Here is a 20,982-nt window from a genome sequence, read left to right on the forward strand (position 1 = left end):
GCCTTAACTCTCTTAGGTAAGCTTTCTTGTCATTTCTTTAAGTAGTCTTCAGATCATTTCTTTGTATTATGGCTACGTTTTGTTCTGTTCTCTGTCAAACTGATCTCACGCTGCTTCAGTGATGTTAAGGTCCGGGCACTGGGGAGCCCAGTCCATGACTGATACTGTTCCATTGTGTGTTTTCTATCTAGGTATGTGTTTGCTGTGTTTGCGATCATTTTCATGCTGAAAAATAAAGCTGCAGGCAACCAGATCCTTTCCAGATAGTATTGCATGTTGGATCAAAATCTGACGGTACTTATCTATATTCATAATTCCAACAATATCAACATTTGACAAGATGCCCAACAACCAACACTGGCTGAAAAGCTGAAATGTAGCCCTGGATCATGATAGAGCCTCTATGTTTGACAGATGGATGCTAACTATTGCACCACTTGCCTGACCTTCTCCATACATATTGACCTAAATTTCACATTTGGGTTCATCACTCCATGAGGCCTGTTGCCAATGATTTTCAGCCTAGTTCTCATGTAATCTGGCATAACCTGACACAATAAATATACACCTTGGTATATCACATTTTTTGTCTAATAGCTGAGAATCATTTTGGTGCAAGAATACAGTTTTATGTCTGTTTAACCGTTTTATCTTTGATATTTTTTGTAGATTCAACTAAAGAAATGGGAACTAAATGTTTTTCGCAACATACTGGTGTAACAAAAGTATCTAAAGGTACAGTTTAAAATGTGCACTTCACGAAATGTCTCTTATGTGTAGACACAACAGCGAACTCTAATGAAAAACTTAGTCTGGCTCCTTGGAAGTAAACTAAAAAGAAATAAGAGTTGTCTCTGTTTCCAAGACTTTTGCACAATATTGAGTCATTTAGAATGCTGTCCTCTTATCACATTGCTAAACCTTACTAATGTGAAATAATACAAGAGATGTCTGTTAATTTCCTTCCTTTATGTTGAGCAAAATCTGCCATTTTTAGAGGAAACGTTTCTTGATTGCTCTCCATGGTGCTGATCCTGGAACCCCCGGAGAGGCGGAAGCTCTCCAAGGTACCAACAGTCCGGCGACAGTGTTTAACATGTGCACCCTATAAAATCTGCAGTTGAATTCATATTATCCTAGTAATAGGCGCAGCTGTTACCGCCCGTACCATATCACAATATAACAGGAATGAATATCAGAACAACGAGCTCTAATAATCAAGTCATGTAACGCTTCGGATTATACGTCCTGCCTTGCTTGCCGTAGGAAACGCGGAAAACAAAAAGAACTGAGGGCATGGTGTAGTCAGTTAGCCTGTTAGCCATTTTAGGCTATTTACTATCGTACAAAATGTTTAGCAAAAAGTGATATTTTTTGTGTTGATACGGGAGAATGTGGCGGGGATGTGGCTGAATAATGGGAAACGTCTTTGGGAGAAAGAGTCGACCTTCTCGTGTAACGGAGCAGGACAAAGCCATTTTGGTGAGCTGATAGCGGTTATAGCATCCCCGTTATCGGGCTAGTGTTAGCGGTTGCACGGTCTTGTGCTGTGGTCACACGGCGAGATGCATTAATATCACCCGACGTGCTTACTGTTGGGTTTCTCTGCGACTCGTATCTCGTGAGAACTGTATTCCCCTCCTCCGTTTAGCACAGAATAGTCGTATTGGTTTCATAACATTTCTACTGAATGAGTACATTTATTTATAATATGCGACATCAGTTTATGGACCTCTTCCTTGTGTTTTTGTGTCTATTTCTTCGTTACTTTTTTAGTAGATAAAAAAATATTGGGTACTCCTGTTTAACTGCTGCTTAAGGCAAATATCTAATATCTAATCAGCCAATTACATGGTAGCAAAGGATGTAAAAGATGAAGCTGTCAGGCAGGAGGCGGAGAGAAATACCACAATTATGGATATATGGAAGGATAGCGGAAGAGGATGCAAGAGATCGTCTTCTATGGAGGCAGATTTGCTGTTACATTCCTAAAGCCAGTTCTCTCAAAATGACCTGATGATGACAGAGTTCATAAGCAAATGAGCAGACTCCTTTGAGCTGATGAGTAGATAACAGTAACTACTACTCATTACCATCAAGGTATGCAGAAAAACATATCTTCTGCAAGTTTCAAACAACATCGCAAACCTTGAAGCAGGTGAGGTACAGCAGCTAAGAACAGGAAAATTAGGTTACAGTTCACATGAGCTCACCAAAATTGCACCATAGACACTGAGATAGTAGGGTCAGAATTTGTAAACGACATGAAAGCATTGATCTACTCTGCCCATCTTTTACCAAATGGGCAACATTTAAATGCTGCATCCTCCCTGAGTATTGTAGCTGACTATGTCCATGACTCTAAGCACAGTCTATCCTTGTTCTCATGGCTAGTTCCAGCAGAATAATGCGCCATGTCAAAAGCTCAGATCAACTCAAACTGTTTGTTTGATCGTGGCAATGAAGCCACTGTACTCAAATGGCCTTCACAGTCACCACAGTGATTTGGTGTAACGGGTGGTGCAGATCTGCTGCAACTGTGTGATGCTGTCATGTCAGTATGAACCAACATATTTATCTAACTCATGGCTAGCAAGGTGTACCCAATAAAATGGCAAGGAATGTGTATATTATATTGTTGTTGTTGTTGTTGTTGTTATTGTTTTTTAAAATTTTCTCTTTGGGGATTTTGTCCAGCAACTGAAGCAGCAGAGAGACAAGCTGAAGCAGTACCAAAAGAGAATCACCTTGCAGCTGGAGAAAGAGCGACGTCTAGCAAAGCAGTTGCTACAAGATGGCAAGAAGGAGTAAGCACAAGTCTCGATCTTACACAATATCTACCAGCATGTAGTTACACTGTGAATACTGGCAACAATGTAAACAAATGTATGGTTTACTTAAATATGGATAATGCTACTTAAAATTTCCCAAGTTAATGACTCCTGCACAGAGTCCGTTTTCTCTTTTGTAATTCAATTTACTTTATTCGGCATGCAGCGGTACACACTGTATTCGTACTGTAAACAAAAGATAATCTTTGCTATATGATGCTTTGTGTTTTCATTTGTTATTGCAGAAAAGCACTGTTGCTTCTTAAGAAAAAACGGTATCAGGATCAGTTACTAGAAAAGACTGAAAATCAGATTTCAAACCTCGAGCGCATGGTAAGTTTCATAACATCAGTCCACCAGGCTTCGATATTCAGTGCCAAGGGAGAGTGGACCAGTTCAATTCTGCAGTATTTAACAGTTTCCAAAATAACTGTTAATAATATGATTGCTTAAATGCAAATTGGTCCAAAGTTGAGAAGTCCATTGTGGCCTTAAATTCATTTGAAGAGTCATTTGTGATACAATACTGTTTTGTGATTACTTGTGATTTGTTACTATATTTCATGCTAATCCAAACCAAAAAATAGTGTAACGTAAAGTGTTTGTTTTTAACTCAGTCTCTCTTTAATCACTATTTTATGAGAAAATAAAAGGGACAAATACTATTTGATTTGTTGTTTTGTTTATTTATATTTCATGTAACTATTTCTACAATGTAATTGTTTGTCAACAGGTTCAAGACATTGAGTTCATGCAAATTGAAATGAAAGTCATTGAGGGACTTAAAGTTGGCAACGACTGTCTGAAGAGCATGCATGAGGTAGTGCTTTCCATTGTTTTTCCTGTACTATGCATTTTCAAAATATTTTAATACCACCTTAAGAGTTATAAACATGAGTGTATAATGTAACATTGACAGATCATGTCAATAGAAGATGTGGAGAGAATCCTGGATGAGACACAGGAATCGACTGACTATCAAAGGGTAAAATGCCTTATTGATGTTTATCAAATATACCTGCACAGAACTATTATTAATACCGGTACTGCATGTATGCCAAAAATCAGCTGAGGTCTGATTAAACTACATGTCCAATAGTAATTATTTCCTTCATATTGTAGTGTATGTTCTGGGATGATACATATCACTTTAAGAGAATTTTTAAATCAACGATTTAGTTTGTTTGTTTTTAATTTATTGCTTCATTTATGCACCTGTAGCAAATAGATGAAATGTTGGCTGGAGTCCTGACACAAGAGGATGAGGATGCTGTCTTAGCAGAGCTGGAAGCTATCACTCAGGTGGGTGTTACACTGCATTTTAAACCTTTGTTATTACTAAAAATATTTCCAAAGCATGCATGCTCTTTTGCTGTTATCGCCCCACTTCATCTAATAGTTACGCTCACCGAGGCTCCGAGCGTGACCGCAGCATTCAACTGCTGGCCACTGAGTGCTTCCACTTGAGCAATTATGTGGTTAAAGCTGTGATTCACGGTTGAGTCATGCAGGGATATCACACCTAAACTGAACGTTGCCATTTAATCTTAAATCTATAGAAATCTGGTTTTTGCAGAGAAGAAAACTGTGTTGCAAACTGTAATTTTTAAGCTAATTACAATATAAATGTAGCATAATAACAGTGAATATAAAACAACTGTGGGTATGAATTTGGTTAATTCATTGTGATTAAAACCTCAGAAGATTATTCTTTTATGATGTAATTATTATCCTAAATTACACATTCACATGTCTGTCAAACTACATGCTGTAAATTACTATGTTTCACATTTGAACAAAGACTAGTTTTAAGAATCAGTTTGACACAATTATGCAAATAAAATTGTAGCGCAGTGGATATTATTGTATTTGAAGCTGAATGAAATGTGTTTCTTCTTAAAGACAATTTTTAAATGCATACAAAAATATCCTCCCACACCCACTTCTCACTATTGTACAATGAAATCAGTTACACAAACCCAAATACTGCATGAATTACACCAGTGCAAAGAGCACTCAAATTTCTCTGTAGGTTATTTTTACAGGAAACAAACAAAAAACAACTCCTGAGTAGAAAGCACATTATAAAGATTAACAAGTTGTTTTAAGATGAAAAAATAAAAATTACCTGAAGCAACAAGAAGCAGAAATTGATTTTAGAAAAAAAAGAGGAATATTATTTTATTTTGAAGGAGCTATAGTGTTTTGGAAACTGTGAAGTACGGTGTAAATGCCAAAAAAAACAAAAACAAAAAAAAATTAAAGAGGTAATGCATAGAAACAACATGAGACCTCCCAGAAAATGTCGGTAGGAGGGGCAATTAAAATGAATATATCTGAAAATCAATAGAATCATCTGGGAAAAAAACAACATAATTTATTGAGCAAAGAAAACAATTTTTTGCAGTTTTGCCTCTGAACACCACCACAGTGGATTTTTAAAAGATTTTTATAAGGTTTAATATGAGGCCCAAAGAAATATCAGTGAAACTGAGAAAGGCCTTCAGGCTAAAAGAACACAATAAATCTATCAGACATACGAAAAGGAGACAATGTTATGCCATGTAGGGGTGTCAGTGGATCTGGGCCACTAGTGTTAATTGATGATGTGCCTGCTGATTGAGGTAGTAGGAATATTTCTGAAGTGTACAGCGCTGCACTCTGCTCAGATGCAGGCATATACTGCAAAACTGACTCCAGCACATAGATAATGACTCGAGCATATATGTCCAAGCTTACTACAAAAGCAGCACAAGAGTTTCTAAAGGCAAAGAAATGAGATATCCTTCAATGGCCAAACGTGTGACCTGATCCCACCACAACATAGCTTTACAGTTATTAAATGCAAACCTGGATGCAGAACATGCCACAGCAGAGGATCTAAAGGAAAGAAACAAAGCATTTTGTTGATGTCCGTGGGTTCTAGACTTCAGGCAGTCTTTGCTGCAATGGCTTTTTAGACAAGTATTAGAAACAATCCTTATATTAAAAAATTATGTTAGTTTATGTGACTAATTTTGAGCCTAGGAAAATGAAGGTTTGTGCATAAAAAATGGATGTAATTCCTAGTTAATGGCATACTGTTTGCTGAAGCTACTTGAATTAAAGCTGAAAGACTGTACTTCAATCACAAATTGATTTCTAAAAAAATCTAAAATCCTTTGATCTGATGTGCAGAGCCAAAATGTCAAAAACTGTCTTTGTCCAATATATTATGCACCTAAACTAAAATTAAAATTAATTAATTAATTAATTAAAAACAAATTTTTCAGCTTTTCAGGAACTAAATATGTCAACTGGCTTTCGTAATCTCTCTTTCTGAAACAGGAAGAAGACGTAGCACTTCCAGAGGTCCCCAGTGAACCAATACCAGAGATCTCAGAAGCAGCTAAAGCAGAGCCAGGTACATCTAATCTTTCACTCAACAAATCATTCCTTAAACAACCATAAATTAGTGTTTGATGTCACACTATTTTATTTTGATTTTGTGTTTTCTAGAGAGGCGAGAAGCAAAGAACAAGCCAGACAGAGAGCTGTTGGCAGCCTAGTAGACTGAATGTGTGGTCTGTATCCAGTGTTAAGCTGCATAAAGAGGTGGATTTCTTTTTTTCTGGGACTTGGTATGTGAACACGTGACCTGCACACATCAGTGCATCTTCACACAATTTACAGGATCAGCACTGTCTGTACTTGGTTCACCGCTCCACTTAAGTCATGCATAAAGTGAAATATTCTATTTCTCTGTGTCTGATTTGGTTAGGAAGAGCAGTGTTGCATTGTAGCTGTTATTGTAGAATAACAGGAGGTTTTAGATGTCTTACACATTATTTGCAGCTGTCTTACATATTAAATTGAGCTGTGGGAACAAAATGCTGTCCTGTCTTTATTTGTCCACAACTGATTATTTTTTGTCTTTCTTGTAATTTTTATAAAATAAAAAAAATAAAAAAAATAAATACCAGTCAAAATGTGCACCATACATTCTCCAGAAGGGGGCACTCCTCACTTGTGTTTTTCTACACTTCACTCCACATAACAGGTGTCTTCATTTAGAGTGCCCTTAGTGAAGTGTGTACTTGTTGAAAGAAAATCAAAATCTCATGTTGCTAATATGTGGGTGATGTTTAGACAAGGAAGAAAATATAGTATTTACAATCTGACACTAAGCAGCAATTAGACACTAATTAGCATGTACAATGCAGCTAACACAAATTATCCTATGAGGAAAAACAGCACCTATGGTGTAACAGTTACAGTGCGACTTCCCTAAAGCCTCATGTAATAGTAGGCATACTTGAGGCATATTTACATGGTGTATAATGGCTTTAATTGGAGGAATATGGCTTAAATGCACCACACTGAGACTCTATCATTTATTACTGATTACTGGTGCGCATGGAGATAAACTGGCAGGATGATCCCACTACTTTAACCAGCTGTTCATGCTTAGTCATATATGTTTATAGGTTAAGGTATATGCTAGGTCCTATTGTGCGTAACTCTACCAAGCTTATCATTGTAAACACTGGAGCGATATGAATAGACAAACACATATTTTAAAATACATGGAATTTGTGGCTACGAGAACGAATTTGAGATTTAGGGGGCGGGCTCTAAATCTGCATTTTGACAAGATGGTGCTGCGTTCTATTACCGTGGGAAATAATGATTTTAACCGTTTAGTATAACAAAAACACGTCGCGCAACGTAGTAGAAATTTCGTTATGTAACTTTTATTGCCATGATAACGTAGGCTACCATGACAGCCTTTAATAGTTGGTTTGGGTTTTTAAATTTCATACTTTTGGGGGATAAAAGCCCTCCCTTCATATTTTCTCATTCTTGTTTACCCCTAATCTATACGTCCGAATGTATTAGATTTTACTTGTAAACTTGTAAACAAAAGCTGTAAAATGTTATACTATGTTATACTTCTTTTGTTTAAATCTTCGCATCGCACACAGTGTTTAAGAGATTGCGAAAAAAATAAAATAAAATAAAATAAAATAAAATAAAATAAAATAAAATAAAATAAAGGAAGCCCAACAAAAATCCGAACTTCCGAGTAGACCGTAAAGGCAGCATCGGACTGTCAGCTGTGGAGAGGGAAGGTGTGTTTAGTTAGTGGGTTTCGGGAGCGCAGAGTCTCTCGGTCTTTTATCTCGCCTGTTGTTAGCTCGCACTCGTGCATTTACCCGTCTCTCCCCTGTTTTTTCTTTTCTTTTCCCCCTTTCTCTCCGCGGATACACGTTTAAAGTCAAAAAACAAAAAAACAACGTTTATGGTCCTGGCTGAAGATTTCACCATGTCTCGCACAGACGAGGTTCACCGTTTGACGGAAAATGTCTACAAGGTAAGGTTCAACTAATTAATAAAGTTCGGAGGTGTATACGAGCATGTATTTTTAGCCGCAAAGTAAGCACTGCAGCGGCAAAATGAATTTGATCTTTCTATAGTTTTGGTCAAGATGCATTCAAAACCCATTTTTTTTTAAATCAACGATGATCCCTTAAGGAAGCTCAGCAGGTTACTATTATTATTATTTTTTTATTTTTCACTTGATCAAAATAATGTATTTTCCGCCTCCCTGTACTTTTGCGTTCCACCACAACTTAAGGCAACACCTTTCCATCAAAACTGCAAAATCAAAGTCACTCACTCTTGCTATTCCTGCTCCTTGGCCTGTTGCATGAGTAGCCTACACCTATAGTGGTCTGCTTGAAGGTAGTGTGAGCTGTTCTTTGGTTAACTACTGGTTATTGAGCACAGCCTGCTGAAACATTAACATACTGCATTCCAGAAGTCGGTGCTTGAGTGGCACAAAAGCCTAAGCATCCTGTTGCAACAAGTAAATATTTGCCTCTTCAAACCTGTTCTTCTAAAATCTCCATGTGAACTGCGTTTGATTGCAAAGCCTCAATTCTGGGAAAGACACATTCTAGGTAAAAATGAATGGAAGGGATTGCACCATCTAAGCCCACCATTTATTTTTTTTTTAGCTTTTTTCATGTCTCAGTATTTTTAATGCAAAACTTGTCTTCAAATTATTTTTTGTAGAAACAGCAATGGGTTGGATTCACAGCTGTATACTAAAGAAGAGCACCTAATGACAGAATAATAAGGAGATTTGCCATTTATCATCTACCAGTGCTTTCTCCTGTTGGTGTATACATGGCTGGAATGCTCATTTGATTATAGAAGTGGTTGATGAATAACTTAAAAGAGCTAATGCCCTAATCAAGCACTTGTTTTCGTGCTGATTGCTTTATAATTTATTAAACCTCACTGCAGGCTTTGTTTAACAACCTTTGCCATGGTTTAGAGTTGCAGCCAGTAATGGAATGTCAACATAATCTCACCGTATGATGGCTTGCTCCTGTGTCTGTTCTGTAATATTCTTGGGTTTCCTTAATGACTTAGGCCTGCTTGAGGTGGTCTCTATCTTATATCTGTATATATATCTAGATATTGATATGTGTAATAACCTAAATATACTCTATTGCTAGCTGTTTCCATGCAAAGCATGACGAGACGAGCTGTTCTGATACCTATAGGGAATTGAGTTATCAGAAATGAGCTGACATCTAGTGGTTCTTAGAGCCATAAATTGAAGTAAATGTTCTCAGCACTGGTTCCAAGTTTACCCGAATGCCCTTTATCATATGGGGTTTATACAAGTGCTTATTTCCTGCAAATGTTGGTAAATCAGTCCCTCCATAAAAGGGGGAAGAAAGAAATGCTCCAGATTCCCAAGTTCTTTGGGGAGAACAGACCCCTCTGCAGATTTTGGTGCTCATTCAAGTAAAAGCCCAGCAGTGAGTCTCTGTCTCTGGGGTGAAGGCATCCTGTCAAAGCCCTGACAGCCCAACACTGATGGGCAGTAGAGTGGAGAAACAGTCCCACTTCCAACACTGGGGAACTGACCCAGTGGCAAAAGCCAGGAGGTCAGAGAGTGTGTGTTATCTATAGTTACTGCTTCTTTGGCACTTTGTCATGCTTTTTTCACCAAACCTTGCAACATAAAAGCAATTCGTACTGTTCTTTAATATTTCAAGAGTTCAGTGTGACCCATATCTCAGTGAGGGGAGAAACATGAGTCTTTTACTATATACTGCGTGTTGTTAATGCAGTAGAGCTGCAATGATGAACTGAGTTAACAGTCAGAAATTATTCCACAAGTATCTGTGTTATTGTGTGTTATTGTCTTTATTCTGGTCATCCTTGAAACACAACTCTAGATATTGTCTGTCTCTCTACAAGATGATTAAGACTAGCTTTGGGTATATGTTAACAGACACATTTGCATGTTTTTAAGACATTATTATTTGATCCCGTGCTAAGACCTTTAATTTTCACAAAGAAATGCAGTTTCAAATTTTTATAGTAGTTTAATTTTGTGAGAAACAGAATATCATCCAAAAATCCAGGAAAAAGCAAGTATTTGATCCAGTGCAACCCACCAAGAATTATGTCTCCTAATATACAGATTAACTATGTGCTATTTTTGTGGTACACAGATTACAATTAATCGATAAATGATCTAAACTTTTTATGAGTATAAAGCTGACCTGTCCTCTGAATCAGCTTCTTCCAGTCCAACATCTCTGCCAGCATGGGCAAGAGCAAAGAGATCTCAAAGGATATTAAGAACAAGACTGTAAACCTGCACAAGGTCGCAATGGTCTTAAAGACCATCAACAAGAAGCTTGGTGAGAAGGTGACAAGTTTTGCTGTGATTATTTGGAAATGTAAGAAATATAAAATGACCGTCAATTGCCCTCAGTCTGAAGATATTGCCTCACAAGGTGAGGAGGATCTTGAGAAAGCCGGCAGACACAGAAGGCAGTTGGGACCACAATCACCAAGAACACCACTGGAAACACATTACGCCTAGTGGACTAATATCTTGCAGCACCCATAAGGTCTCCCATCTCAAGAAGGCACATGTTTAGGACCATTTTAACTTTCAAGTGAACATCTGAATGATTCATAGAAGGCTTGGAAGAAAGTGCTGTGTATGACCCAGAGAACACCAACTTTAAGGAGGTGAAAACATTATGCTTTGGGGCTGTTGCTTCGTGGCTGGGTCTTCCAGCATGACAACAATCGAAACACACTGCCAAGGCAACAAAGGAGTGGCTTGCTTAGAAGCACATCATAATCATGGACTGGCCTAGCAAGTTACCAGACCTCAGTCCTCCTCAGTAGAAAATCTTTGAAGAACCTTAAAGGATTTGGAGAGTTTCTATAAAGAGGAGTGGGCCAAAAGCCATCCTGAAACATGTGAAAACCCAGTGACCACCAAGTACTATGTCATCTGTTGCTTGGAGATCAAATGGTTATTTCACTAAATGACAGAGAAGTCAGTTTATAGCATTTATTTAATTTAATGTGGGTTTTTTTTCTAGATTTTTGCTTGGTATTCTGTCTCCCCCCATTTAAAGGAAACTGCTATGAAAATTGGAGACTTATCATTTCTTGAAAGTGAGCAAACTTCCTAATTCAGCAGGGGGTCAAATAATTATTCCATTGACTGTATATGTGGCACAATCATTGTTTAATCAAGACAAAAAATTGAGCTGGATCAGTAATAACAAATTTTATTAACCATAGTTTACACTCAAAATAATGGAGTAATCAGCATGCTTCAGCACTTAAATCTACTGTTATGAGTTAAGATGCAAAATTACACATTGTCTGAGGCTGAAATGCAGACTGTCATCTTTAATTTCAGGGGATTTTCAGCCAAACTGATGAAACAGTACAAGTCATGGCTTCTGTTACAGGATTAGATTAAAATGATAGAAAATTGATGCCTGAAAGTGCACAGAGGTAAATGGAAACTTCATCCACCGTATGATCACTGGCTTGGAAAGAAATACACAATGACTGAATATTTCTTTGTGTTTTGCTGAGTAAGAGTCAAACTTGGAATCTCAAGTTGTTGTTTTTCATGTTAGACCTTTTTTGTGCTAATTACCTGTGGCGATTGAACATGAATAGGTTTGTGCAGCTCCAAGCGATAAACACAAAAATAATTGCTTTAACTTCCAAAACCTTGTAACCCTGCTTATCTCTCTGGTCTGTACATATCAGACAGCAGACAATAGTTGTGTTTGTCTGATTTGCAAGCAAACAACTCCTGAGGAAGAGAAAATGTTTAAAAAAAATATGCAGAGACTGTAAAGTCATTGTAGTCAGCAGCTGGGCAGATACCGAGTAATCACTAGGGAGGTGAGGGGGGTAACTGCGCTGCTGTGAGTCATGTTAGCCCAGTTGAGAGTGTGTGTTTAACAGGGCTGGAACTGTAGGCACGGTGAGAGCAAGAGTGGGGATTCTGCATCTCACTCTGAGTATTGTTCCTTCAGCAAAGGGCAGAGACACTCCTTACTTTCCAGAGATGACTTTATCTTAATCAACAAGGGAGTCAACTCTGTAAACCCAGCAATCCCTGCATGATCCTCCATGACTCACTTCAATTCTCCTCCCTCACGTAGACGGGCAGTTCCAGACGTGGTGACTGGTATATAGTCATTCCTGTGCTGACACAGGGAGACAGATACTTAAGACTGACACTCAGCGCTTGCCTGTTTGAGAACGTCTGTATCTGCACCGCTGTCATCTCCACCAGCTGGTCATGCCACCGGCTGCCTGTGAAAAGGTGGTGGCCTAGATCAAGCCTCTTAGCATGCCGCTGGATGAAGTCTCAGACTGACCTGGCTCGGGGAGGAGGGGAGGACAAGATGAAGTGAATAAACAGATTAGAGCAGGCCTGAATGCAGCTTCGAAAGAACAGAGCTGTGTGCTAAGCCAGTCAATAGTGCAACATCTTAACTGCTAACATTATATGCTGCTCTCCTGAAGAACAAATAACATGGACGTTTACATGAAAGCTAAATGCCCCGTGGAAGAATGTAACTTTTTCTTGTATTTCTTCACCCTTTGTCACAGAAAGTATTGCGTGTTCTGCCCCCGATACAATGCAGTGCAGGTTTTGAACACACCCTGACAGGTAAGGAAATAAAAGGGTGTGGCTCATCACCACTAGCCCTCAGGACAGCACCGTTTTCCCATGGAACACCACTCCCTAAATGTCAACACAGCCCGGAAGCCAGTAGATGCCATTTTCTCAAATGTCTGTTATGAATGCGGCAAAATAGTCGTTTGACGTTAAGTGGATCAAGCGCGTTCTGCAGTGCGCTCTTGTTATTTGATCTTCATTTTGTGGTTGCCTGATAGTGGCTGCAGTATGTCTGATTAAAGAAAAAAACCCTCATCTGAAATGCAGTTTCTCTGCCTAAAAGACATCTTGTTATGTAATAGGTTTCTCTCTCAGTTGCAATATTGTCGTGACATTCACTACACTCAAATGAATGTTACTCTGGTGATGATAAGAGAACTACAGTTTCACCACAATCTCATGTGGGAGATCTGAACAGGTGGTCTCTTAGCAACAACGTGCCATTATTCTTATGTGTTTCTGTCATATCATTGTGCTAAAAGACTTGCAGTTGGTGAAGGGCTAGAGAAGGCGTGTGAGAGGGAGGAATAGCGATAGAAGGATAGTATTTTTTTTTTTCAAATATGGACATGTTTATTTCAGAAAGGGAATAAAAGGAGATGTAGAGCTAATGAAATGCTTACTAAAAGCCCCAGAAAGGATCTAGTGTAAACCAGCCTCTTTGATGTATATACAGTGCTGTGTGGTCTTACAATAAGAAGTTGTCTGGAGTTGCATAAGTGAAAATGCCATATATTGTTTTATTTGCCTTTTTCCTTGTTGCTTGTCAAATAAGGCACCACTTGTCTTATAAAATGCAATTTAAAGGAGTTTAAAATGACTTGTGCTTCTGAACATCTGCCCCCAGAATATAGTGTTTCAACAAGTTTATTCCTGCGGTGCCTAGGGCCTTGAAAAGATTGCATTATGCACTGCAGGAGATATCATAACATTCATTGCCTTTGGAACAGCAGATTTGTTCCCTGTGCCTTTGACTGCGATGCTGAGAGAGGACTATTGCTCCACACACCCACCTTCTCTGCACGTCTGGGGGCGGATGGTTTAGAGACATTCTCTTTTCTTTTACTCATCATTGCCTTTTTTTTTTTTTTTCCAAGGGCATAGACTGGCGATGCTGACTGCTAAATCCAAAGCTACACTCCAGTGACTCAAACATGCTTCATGACAATCACTGATCATTAAGGTTGATTTGAAGTCACCCTGTTAGCATGGCTACTCTCCCGAATGTAGAGGATAGAAAGAAAATGTAAAAGAATATGGAAGGATTTTGTTTATTTTCGAAAAAGAAAGCGTTAAAGTGTTGCCAGTGAAGAAGAAGAAGAGATGAAGAGAAGGAAAAATAGATGGAGACATTCCACATCCTTGTTGAAATAGTCCCTAATTACTGTGGAGGGTGAAGCTGTAATTACACAGACAGAAAGAGACACAGAGACAGAAAATTTCAGTTCGTACTGTGTCAATGGACACAATGGTCTTGCATTGATGGGCCATGAACTAGAGTTAACATGCCTGTGGTCGCTCTTACTCTATGCATCTGTGGCAAATGCTGCTACTTTCAGTAGGATTGGCTACACTACACCCACAAGGCCAGCTCAACAGGCAGCCACAGTGCTCTTCTGAGCCCCAAGCCAGTTGTACTTATGGGCAGAAAGTCAGTAATGCTGCATGGATACCCAGATGGTTTGAATGTTCCTTTAGGTGAGAACATTTCCACGCAGCCAAATTTTGCCATTTGGATAGAAAATGAGTAATGCAGCAGATTTGCTGCTATGCCACTGTAAACTTTCTTCTTTTTTTTTGTAGAATTCAAAAGACCTTTATCTATATCTATATCCATCTATATCTCAGAATGTACATGTATCTCAAGTTCGCACCCATGAATCAGCATCAAAAACAAAACCAAAAAAAAAAAATCTGTGGCAAAACAATGCCACCTACATGTTATTTTCAAATTAATCAAGCACTTAGTTGACTGACACTGTGGGAAGCTTAAATGGGAAATTTGCAGTTTCAGTTTATGTTTAGGTATTTTCTTTCTGTTTTGGAATGTGGAGAAACTGGAGTGTTACAGGTAGTTCTGTAGCAGTAGGATGCTTGCACAGTACAACACATATTTTTCATTGTATTTATTTGTTTCTTTATTATTATAGAATCTCCTGCAAGCTTTCAAACTGATGTGCAAAAAATGCTAATTTCCTATACATCCAGCCAGTGACGTAACCTAAAATACAATGAAAGATTTTCTCAGATTCAACATTTTCTATTTTTCAATTTGAAAGCTAAAATCATATTTTGAGGGATATGTGGGAAATGCATCCCTTTCCTCCACAAAAGGAAAAGGATCTTTTGCTGGTAAAAGAAATAAAGCTAGCAAATAAGTCTGGTCTCGGTTGCTGTGGTAACCAGTGTCTGCACTGAGTTAGTTGAATGGCTGATGCTGAGGTGGATGAGGGGGTCACACTAGCTGCAGATGACAGAAAAGCAAACAAACACAGTAAATAGTTGGTCTCTGGTGTGTATGTTATTTGTCTGGCGGAGACAGAAGGGGACATTTCAGTTTAAAGGTGAGGAAAAGATAAAGTAATTGTTTGTAGAGGGCTTGGTTTTTCCTACTCAATCTGAGACCCCTTAGAGACAATTATGGACCCCAAAAGAGTCTTAAAAAAACCTCATGTCTGCTCTGTTATACTGAAATTTGCCAAAGTGCCTTTTTGTGACTAATATTTACAGTAGGGGGCATCTCCAACCTGACAAACCCTTTTATTTCTGTGTAGCATGCAAGGCAATTATCATTGAATTGTTGCAAACCCTGACTGAGTTCACAAATACAGCACACAGGAACTGCTGATATTTACCCTCCGCGCTGCAAGTTAATAAGAGTATAGTACAAATCATAAATTCCCCTTTTTATTCCCATCTTACCAGGAGCATGTTTACATGACAGAGGATGGAAAGTAGGCTACTGTTGGCAAGAGGCGATGTATGATTTATAGGCTTTTTTGCAACAGTTTATTTTCAGTGTTTACATAGTTCCTGACATGAGTCTTTTTGGACTAATGACCATGACTGTAGATCTGCACGAAAGCCTTTCCACTGTTTATGTTCACAATAAAAATAAAACTTATTCAAAAATTTGGATGACATTTAATACAAGCGTCTAAACCTGCACTGAGTTGTTTCACTACATTTCAAAATTTTAGAAAAGGTAAACTGCTTGTGTGGCACAGCAACATCATTATCTGTGACATAAAAGCGCTGAAACTGTCAGGAGTTGTTGCAACCAAAGCACATTGTGATAGGAAGAACATCTCTGTTCTATTTTATATCGATGCCTGTGTTTGACATGAGTGATGCACAACACTTGAGTGTGCACGCTTCCATAACAAAAGAATGGAGGAGCTGTTTTTGAAGTCTACAAACTTTTTCTTTCTGCTCATAATGTTAAAGTTTTCTCCCTTCAAGAGAACTTGGAAAGGACACACGCATTCATATGGTATTCTGAGATTTGATTTTTACCTTGGCTTCCACTGAGAGCACATGATGTGCCTTCTGCAGCATTAGTAAGGCTTTAAGTATGCGAAACTGCGAACTGGCCATTGGCATCTGCTCAAAGCATATACCTCTGACATAAGCGCATGCTTTGTATTGTTGTTTGCAGTTTACTGTGTTTCAGGTTTACAGTAGCTCTTCAGTTAGTCTTTAGAGTCCTTGTACTTCACAGTCTCTTGATAATTGCTGGGAATGCCACTGTACTGTAGGGCTTTGATGCTTTGAAGTCTTAACTTCTTTTTAAATCAAATGATAAAACTTCCCATCCTATCTGAGTATATGCAAGAAGTCAAAACATTCAGTTGTCTAATTTTAAGTGTGACGTTTAAATGGAATTTACTTTCTTCTAGTGAAATGTGATGAAGTTTGGAATGCATTCTCTTAGATGTGTGTCCTATTTCCAATATGGCAACTGTCTCATTAGTTCTAACACCCAAAAAATGATTTCTGATAAGCTGTGACCAGCCTTAGCACCAAATTGACTGGCATAGGAGAAAAACCCAGGATGGCATAGCATAAACAACCAGAATACCCTCTGACAGGTACCCAGATATATTCAAATCCAGCACCACTGCTACAATCACAGATTTTTTTTAAAATTTTAGTTAACTTAATTGTCTAAAGATTTCATTTTACCCTGATTGTACCTTGATTCATGTGGTCGATGTAAAAAGAAAAATCCCTGTTAAACAGTCTGAGTTTCGTGACCACACTGTAGAGACATCATTTGGCCAGCAAGGGGATTTCCCCCAAGAAATGATTTAGTCAAGGTCCCGTCTGAGGTGTACGGTCTGGATCCCATGTTAATAATCATTCAGTGCACTCAGCTACACTGGAGATCACACTGGAGCCAAAATATTTGGTCCTAGTACACTAATTACTTCAGGTATCAGTTGCCCTCCAACTGATTGAAACTCATTCTTTGCTTATGCACCCTCATTATTAAGAAAGAGAAAGGCAAATGGCATGTTTGCCACTAGTCAGTCCACACAGTATCCACTTTCTTAACATTCTTCCCTAATAACATCAGCAGCTCTGGCAGCTTCTGTCGGCTCTCATCATGTGATAGGTCCTTACAGTCCTCACAAATGCAGTAAATGGCAGATTCAGCGTTCATGTGATCTGGGCATTTATGCATTTATTAAAAAAATTTTTAGGCCTGTGACAAGTTGCTATGTTGAAGAGGAAGTGAGAAGGAATGAGAGAGGGGAGGGTGAGAGGGAACAGATGATGGCTTCCTGGCTTCTGATTGTGCGTGATTCCCCCTGGTTCTAATCAGCTGGTGTTAGTTTCAAATTGCCCCCTTTGCATGTCATTACAATGTTTGTGTGCGTAGGTGTGTGTGTGTGACAGAGGAGAACAGAGTGAGCAGAGATGAATGAATGTCCCATAATTTGAATCAATCTGCCATCTAGATGCATCGACCTTGTTTCGATTGTTGCTGTTATGGTGAGGGGAAACATTGATTTGTTTAGTGCGCAGAAAGAAATAATTTTTTACGTCGCCTAATAAAGTTTTCCTCTAATCCTCCTTTATACATGCACTCATGCACGCCCCACACTTCTCTGTATTCTCCCTGTCTCACCTCTGCAGCACAGCTGGGTGTCAAAGAGGTCTGATTAATTTTGCAGGAGACATTAGTCTGCCCTCCTTTGATTGTCTCCCTTAATTTTTTGCTCCGAGTGCTGATAATGAATTCAATCAGTCTTCGTGTAGGCAGTGACGAAATGAGCAGACTCTTCCTCTCAGAAGAGGAGAAAATGACTCCAGCCTTGACTTATTTCTTATTTTATGAATTCTTTAATTAGAAGATGATACAGCGAGTTTGAAAAGAGGGGGATACAGTACCTGATTATACACCTTTTCTTCGTAATTCATAGAATATTTCATCCTCACAGTTTTCTATTCAGTCATCTACTTGATAGCTCTCTCTCTCTCTCTCCCTCCCTGCCTCTCTGTCGCACAACCTTAAGTGTCTCCTGGCCCCATTTCCCAATTAGCTGTCACAATTAGGGTAACAATGTAGCACAAGAGAACTGGGATGACAAATTTAGCAACAATGGGAAGAGATGAAGAAAGAAACTACCTCACTTTTTTTCACTTCTTCACTTCCTTTAACTACATGTAATTTAAGTTCTATTGTAATTCATGTCTCTTATATAATAGTTATATCAGTAGCTAATCGCATAATACTGTAAATTGGCTCCATAGCTGCATGCATTACTGTCTGTTTATAGAGTGACAGTGGGTCAGTGTGTGTGTGTGTGTGTGTTAGGAACGTGGAAGAAAAGGCAGCTAGTCTTGTGTCACATACCTTTGGCCTCTTCAGTGGGAGAATGTTCTGTAATGATGCTGTACTGGGCCTAGCTTTTTTTTTTTTTTTTTATGTAATCCTCCCACCAGTTTTAAACACCACCACTCTTTATTATAACCACTTGTATCAATGTAGGTGTGTGCACGAGTACACACACACATGTATTTGTGAATTTGTGATACACACGTTTGTGTAACCTCTTCAATGAGATGCACTGAATAATTTAGGAATAAATATTTTCTTAGCAAGGTCCTGAGGGTTGTCTTTTATCTTCCCAGAGGTAGAACAAGCAGGGATACAATTTGTATTGAGGTGCTATGGGAACTTCAGATAAGAGTCTCAACCAATTATATTTGTATCCTTCGAGTGTGTTAGTCTAACAGACCCGGGGGAGAATATTACAATAATTTATAATATGCATTTTACTATTGTTTCATCGTAACTTTGGAATAAGTTTATTTAAAACAATTATTTTTTATTAAAAAATAAAATAAGTAAGCAGACTGAAGAGTAAGCAGACCACTGAAGAGTCTGTAGGACGTTGTTGCCTTGTGTGTGTTTGTATCTGTATAAGAACAAAGTTTCTCACTGTATTGTTGTTCCACGGTGCACTGTAGACTTACCATGAGTCCATTTTAATTGACAGCTAGACTCAGTCAACAGAAGAGGAGGAGGACTCTAAAAGGCTGTGACTTCTGATTTTAGCCAAAACAACTCTTCCTTGTCCTTTTGCTCACTGGTAGTGTTGCTCTGACCACAGCAAATGCTAAAATACTTCATATGTTGTGCAGAGATTTGTGGGTTTCTAAAATAAAGCTATAGGAGTGGGGTATAGCTTCAAAATTATATTACAATATTTCCAGAAAATTTGGAAGAAAAATATTTAATCTACTGAGCAATGTAACCTCAGTAGTGTAAAAGTTTTTTTTTTTCCAATGAGCTACTGTCATTGATGTCAGACTACCTAATTTGAAGTGTGAATTTTCTTAAACAAGGTGCCAGCTGCAGCGGGTTTATAGTGCAGTAGTAGTGATACAGCAATATATCCGATGACACAGTCAAGTCAAACGTAAACACAAAAGTAGCAAGGAATTTATATCCACCGCCCTCTTTCCCTGGTATATGGAGCACAACTAGCGAGCATTCCAGTGGTACTCAGTGGAGCATTTGTTTAAGTGTGAGTCGCTTATCTCTAGCTAGTTTCTCCCCCTTTTGTAGCCTGGTTGCCTGGAACAGTGTTTTTGTCTCAAGTGGTGAAACAAGTTTGTTATTTTCAGTTTTAGCGGGAACATTTTTCTTGCATGTTTTGCAAAGTACTTCGTTTTCTTGGAGGTTATTAAAATAGCTGCTGGCATTAGCAGGGATAATATGATATGCGACATCCCTGTAAAGCAAAATACTGAAACAAGAGCAAAGACTAAATTAATATTAATCTGATGTGTTTCTTTGAAATATATAATTAACAGTACAAGCAATGTTTAAGCATTGGTGGTAAACATTTGCTGGTTTCCTTCAGAGCTTCTTTAGTTATAAAAAAAAAATGGTGGAGAATCTCAGGTATTTAACTCCTAGTGGGGGTTGGCCCCTTTGGAGGTGTTTGCTTTTTAAAGCACTCAAGACTCTCATGACATGGATGATTGCAAACCTACACAGATATTTAACTAACACTATATATACACAGTAGTGGCCCACAAGTTGTATCTATATCCAGTTTATAATATAACGCAGAAAAAGATGATTGAGGAATAGTGTCATCACATGATTTGTCCTGCAAACCAACTTGTGACTTCATTGATTACAGTGGTCTAGCAATGTCTTTAAAACATGCACAGCACAGCTCTGAAGGCAGTGGTGTGAAATTGCTAGTTAATATAATGAATGAACAACAACCTTTTTATTTTTCTCTTTTCTCTTGACCATTTTGAAAATGTAAATCCTGTACAATAAAGCATCACTTCTTCTTTTGGCTGCTTGCTTTAGGGGTCACCACAGCAGATCATTTGCTTCTATCGCACCGCATCCCTAACATCCTCTTTTATCACACCAATCCACTGCATGTCATACTTCATTACATCCATGAACCTCTGTGGTCGTCCTCTTTTCCTCTTCAACATCCTTTCTCCAGTATATCCACTATCCTCCCTCTGCACATGTCCTATCCATCCCAGCCTTGCCTTTCTAACTTTACAAACTCCTCAGCCTTTATGCTTTTCTTTTATAGGGCAAAAGTCTATCAGGAATTGGTTATAAGAATATGGTTGACAGAC

General features: G+C 38.4%; 2 protein-coding genes across 7 annotated transcripts in view; both read left to right on the plus strand.

Moving 5' to 3' along the window:
• Positions 1-40: 40 nt before the first annotated feature.
• On the plus strand, positions 41-6,701 carry LOC146519968 (charged multivesicular body protein 6-A-like). Its single transcript, XM_085158335.1, has 8 exons — positions 41-1,482; positions 2,698-2,807; positions 3,077-3,164; positions 3,565-3,651; positions 3,751-3,816; positions 4,053-4,133; positions 6,159-6,234; positions 6,330-6,701. The coding sequence occupies exons 1-8, from the start codon at positions 1,417-1,419 to the stop codon at positions 6,377-6,379; spliced, it is 624 nt and encodes a 207-aa protein (XP_085014461.1). The 5' UTR covers positions 41-1,416; the 3' UTR covers positions 6,380-6,701.
• A 1,230-nt stretch (positions 6,702-7,931) lies between these two features.
• LOC146519969 (BAR/IMD domain-containing adapter protein 2-like) overlaps positions 7,932-20,982 on the plus strand; it is a 51,929-nt gene continuing 38,878 nt past the window's right edge. For all 6 annotated transcript variants that reach the window (XR_014873918.1, XM_085158330.1, XM_085158327.1 and 3 more), the window contains exon 1: positions 7,932-8,184. Coding sequence is in view for 5 of the 6 variants with exons in the window: in XM_085158330.1 (XP_085014456.1) it covers positions 8,113-8,184 (72 nt within the window). In the remaining variant the exon portion in view is untranslated. The remainder of the gene's footprint in view (positions 8,185-20,982) is intronic.

Source organism: Neolamprologus multifasciatus, chromosome 4, assembly GCF_963576455.1.
Source record: "Neolamprologus multifasciatus chromosome 4, fNeoMul1.2, whole genome shotgun sequence".
Lineage (NCBI taxonomy): Eukaryota > Metazoa > Chordata > Actinopteri > Cichliformes > Cichlidae > Neolamprologus > Neolamprologus multifasciatus.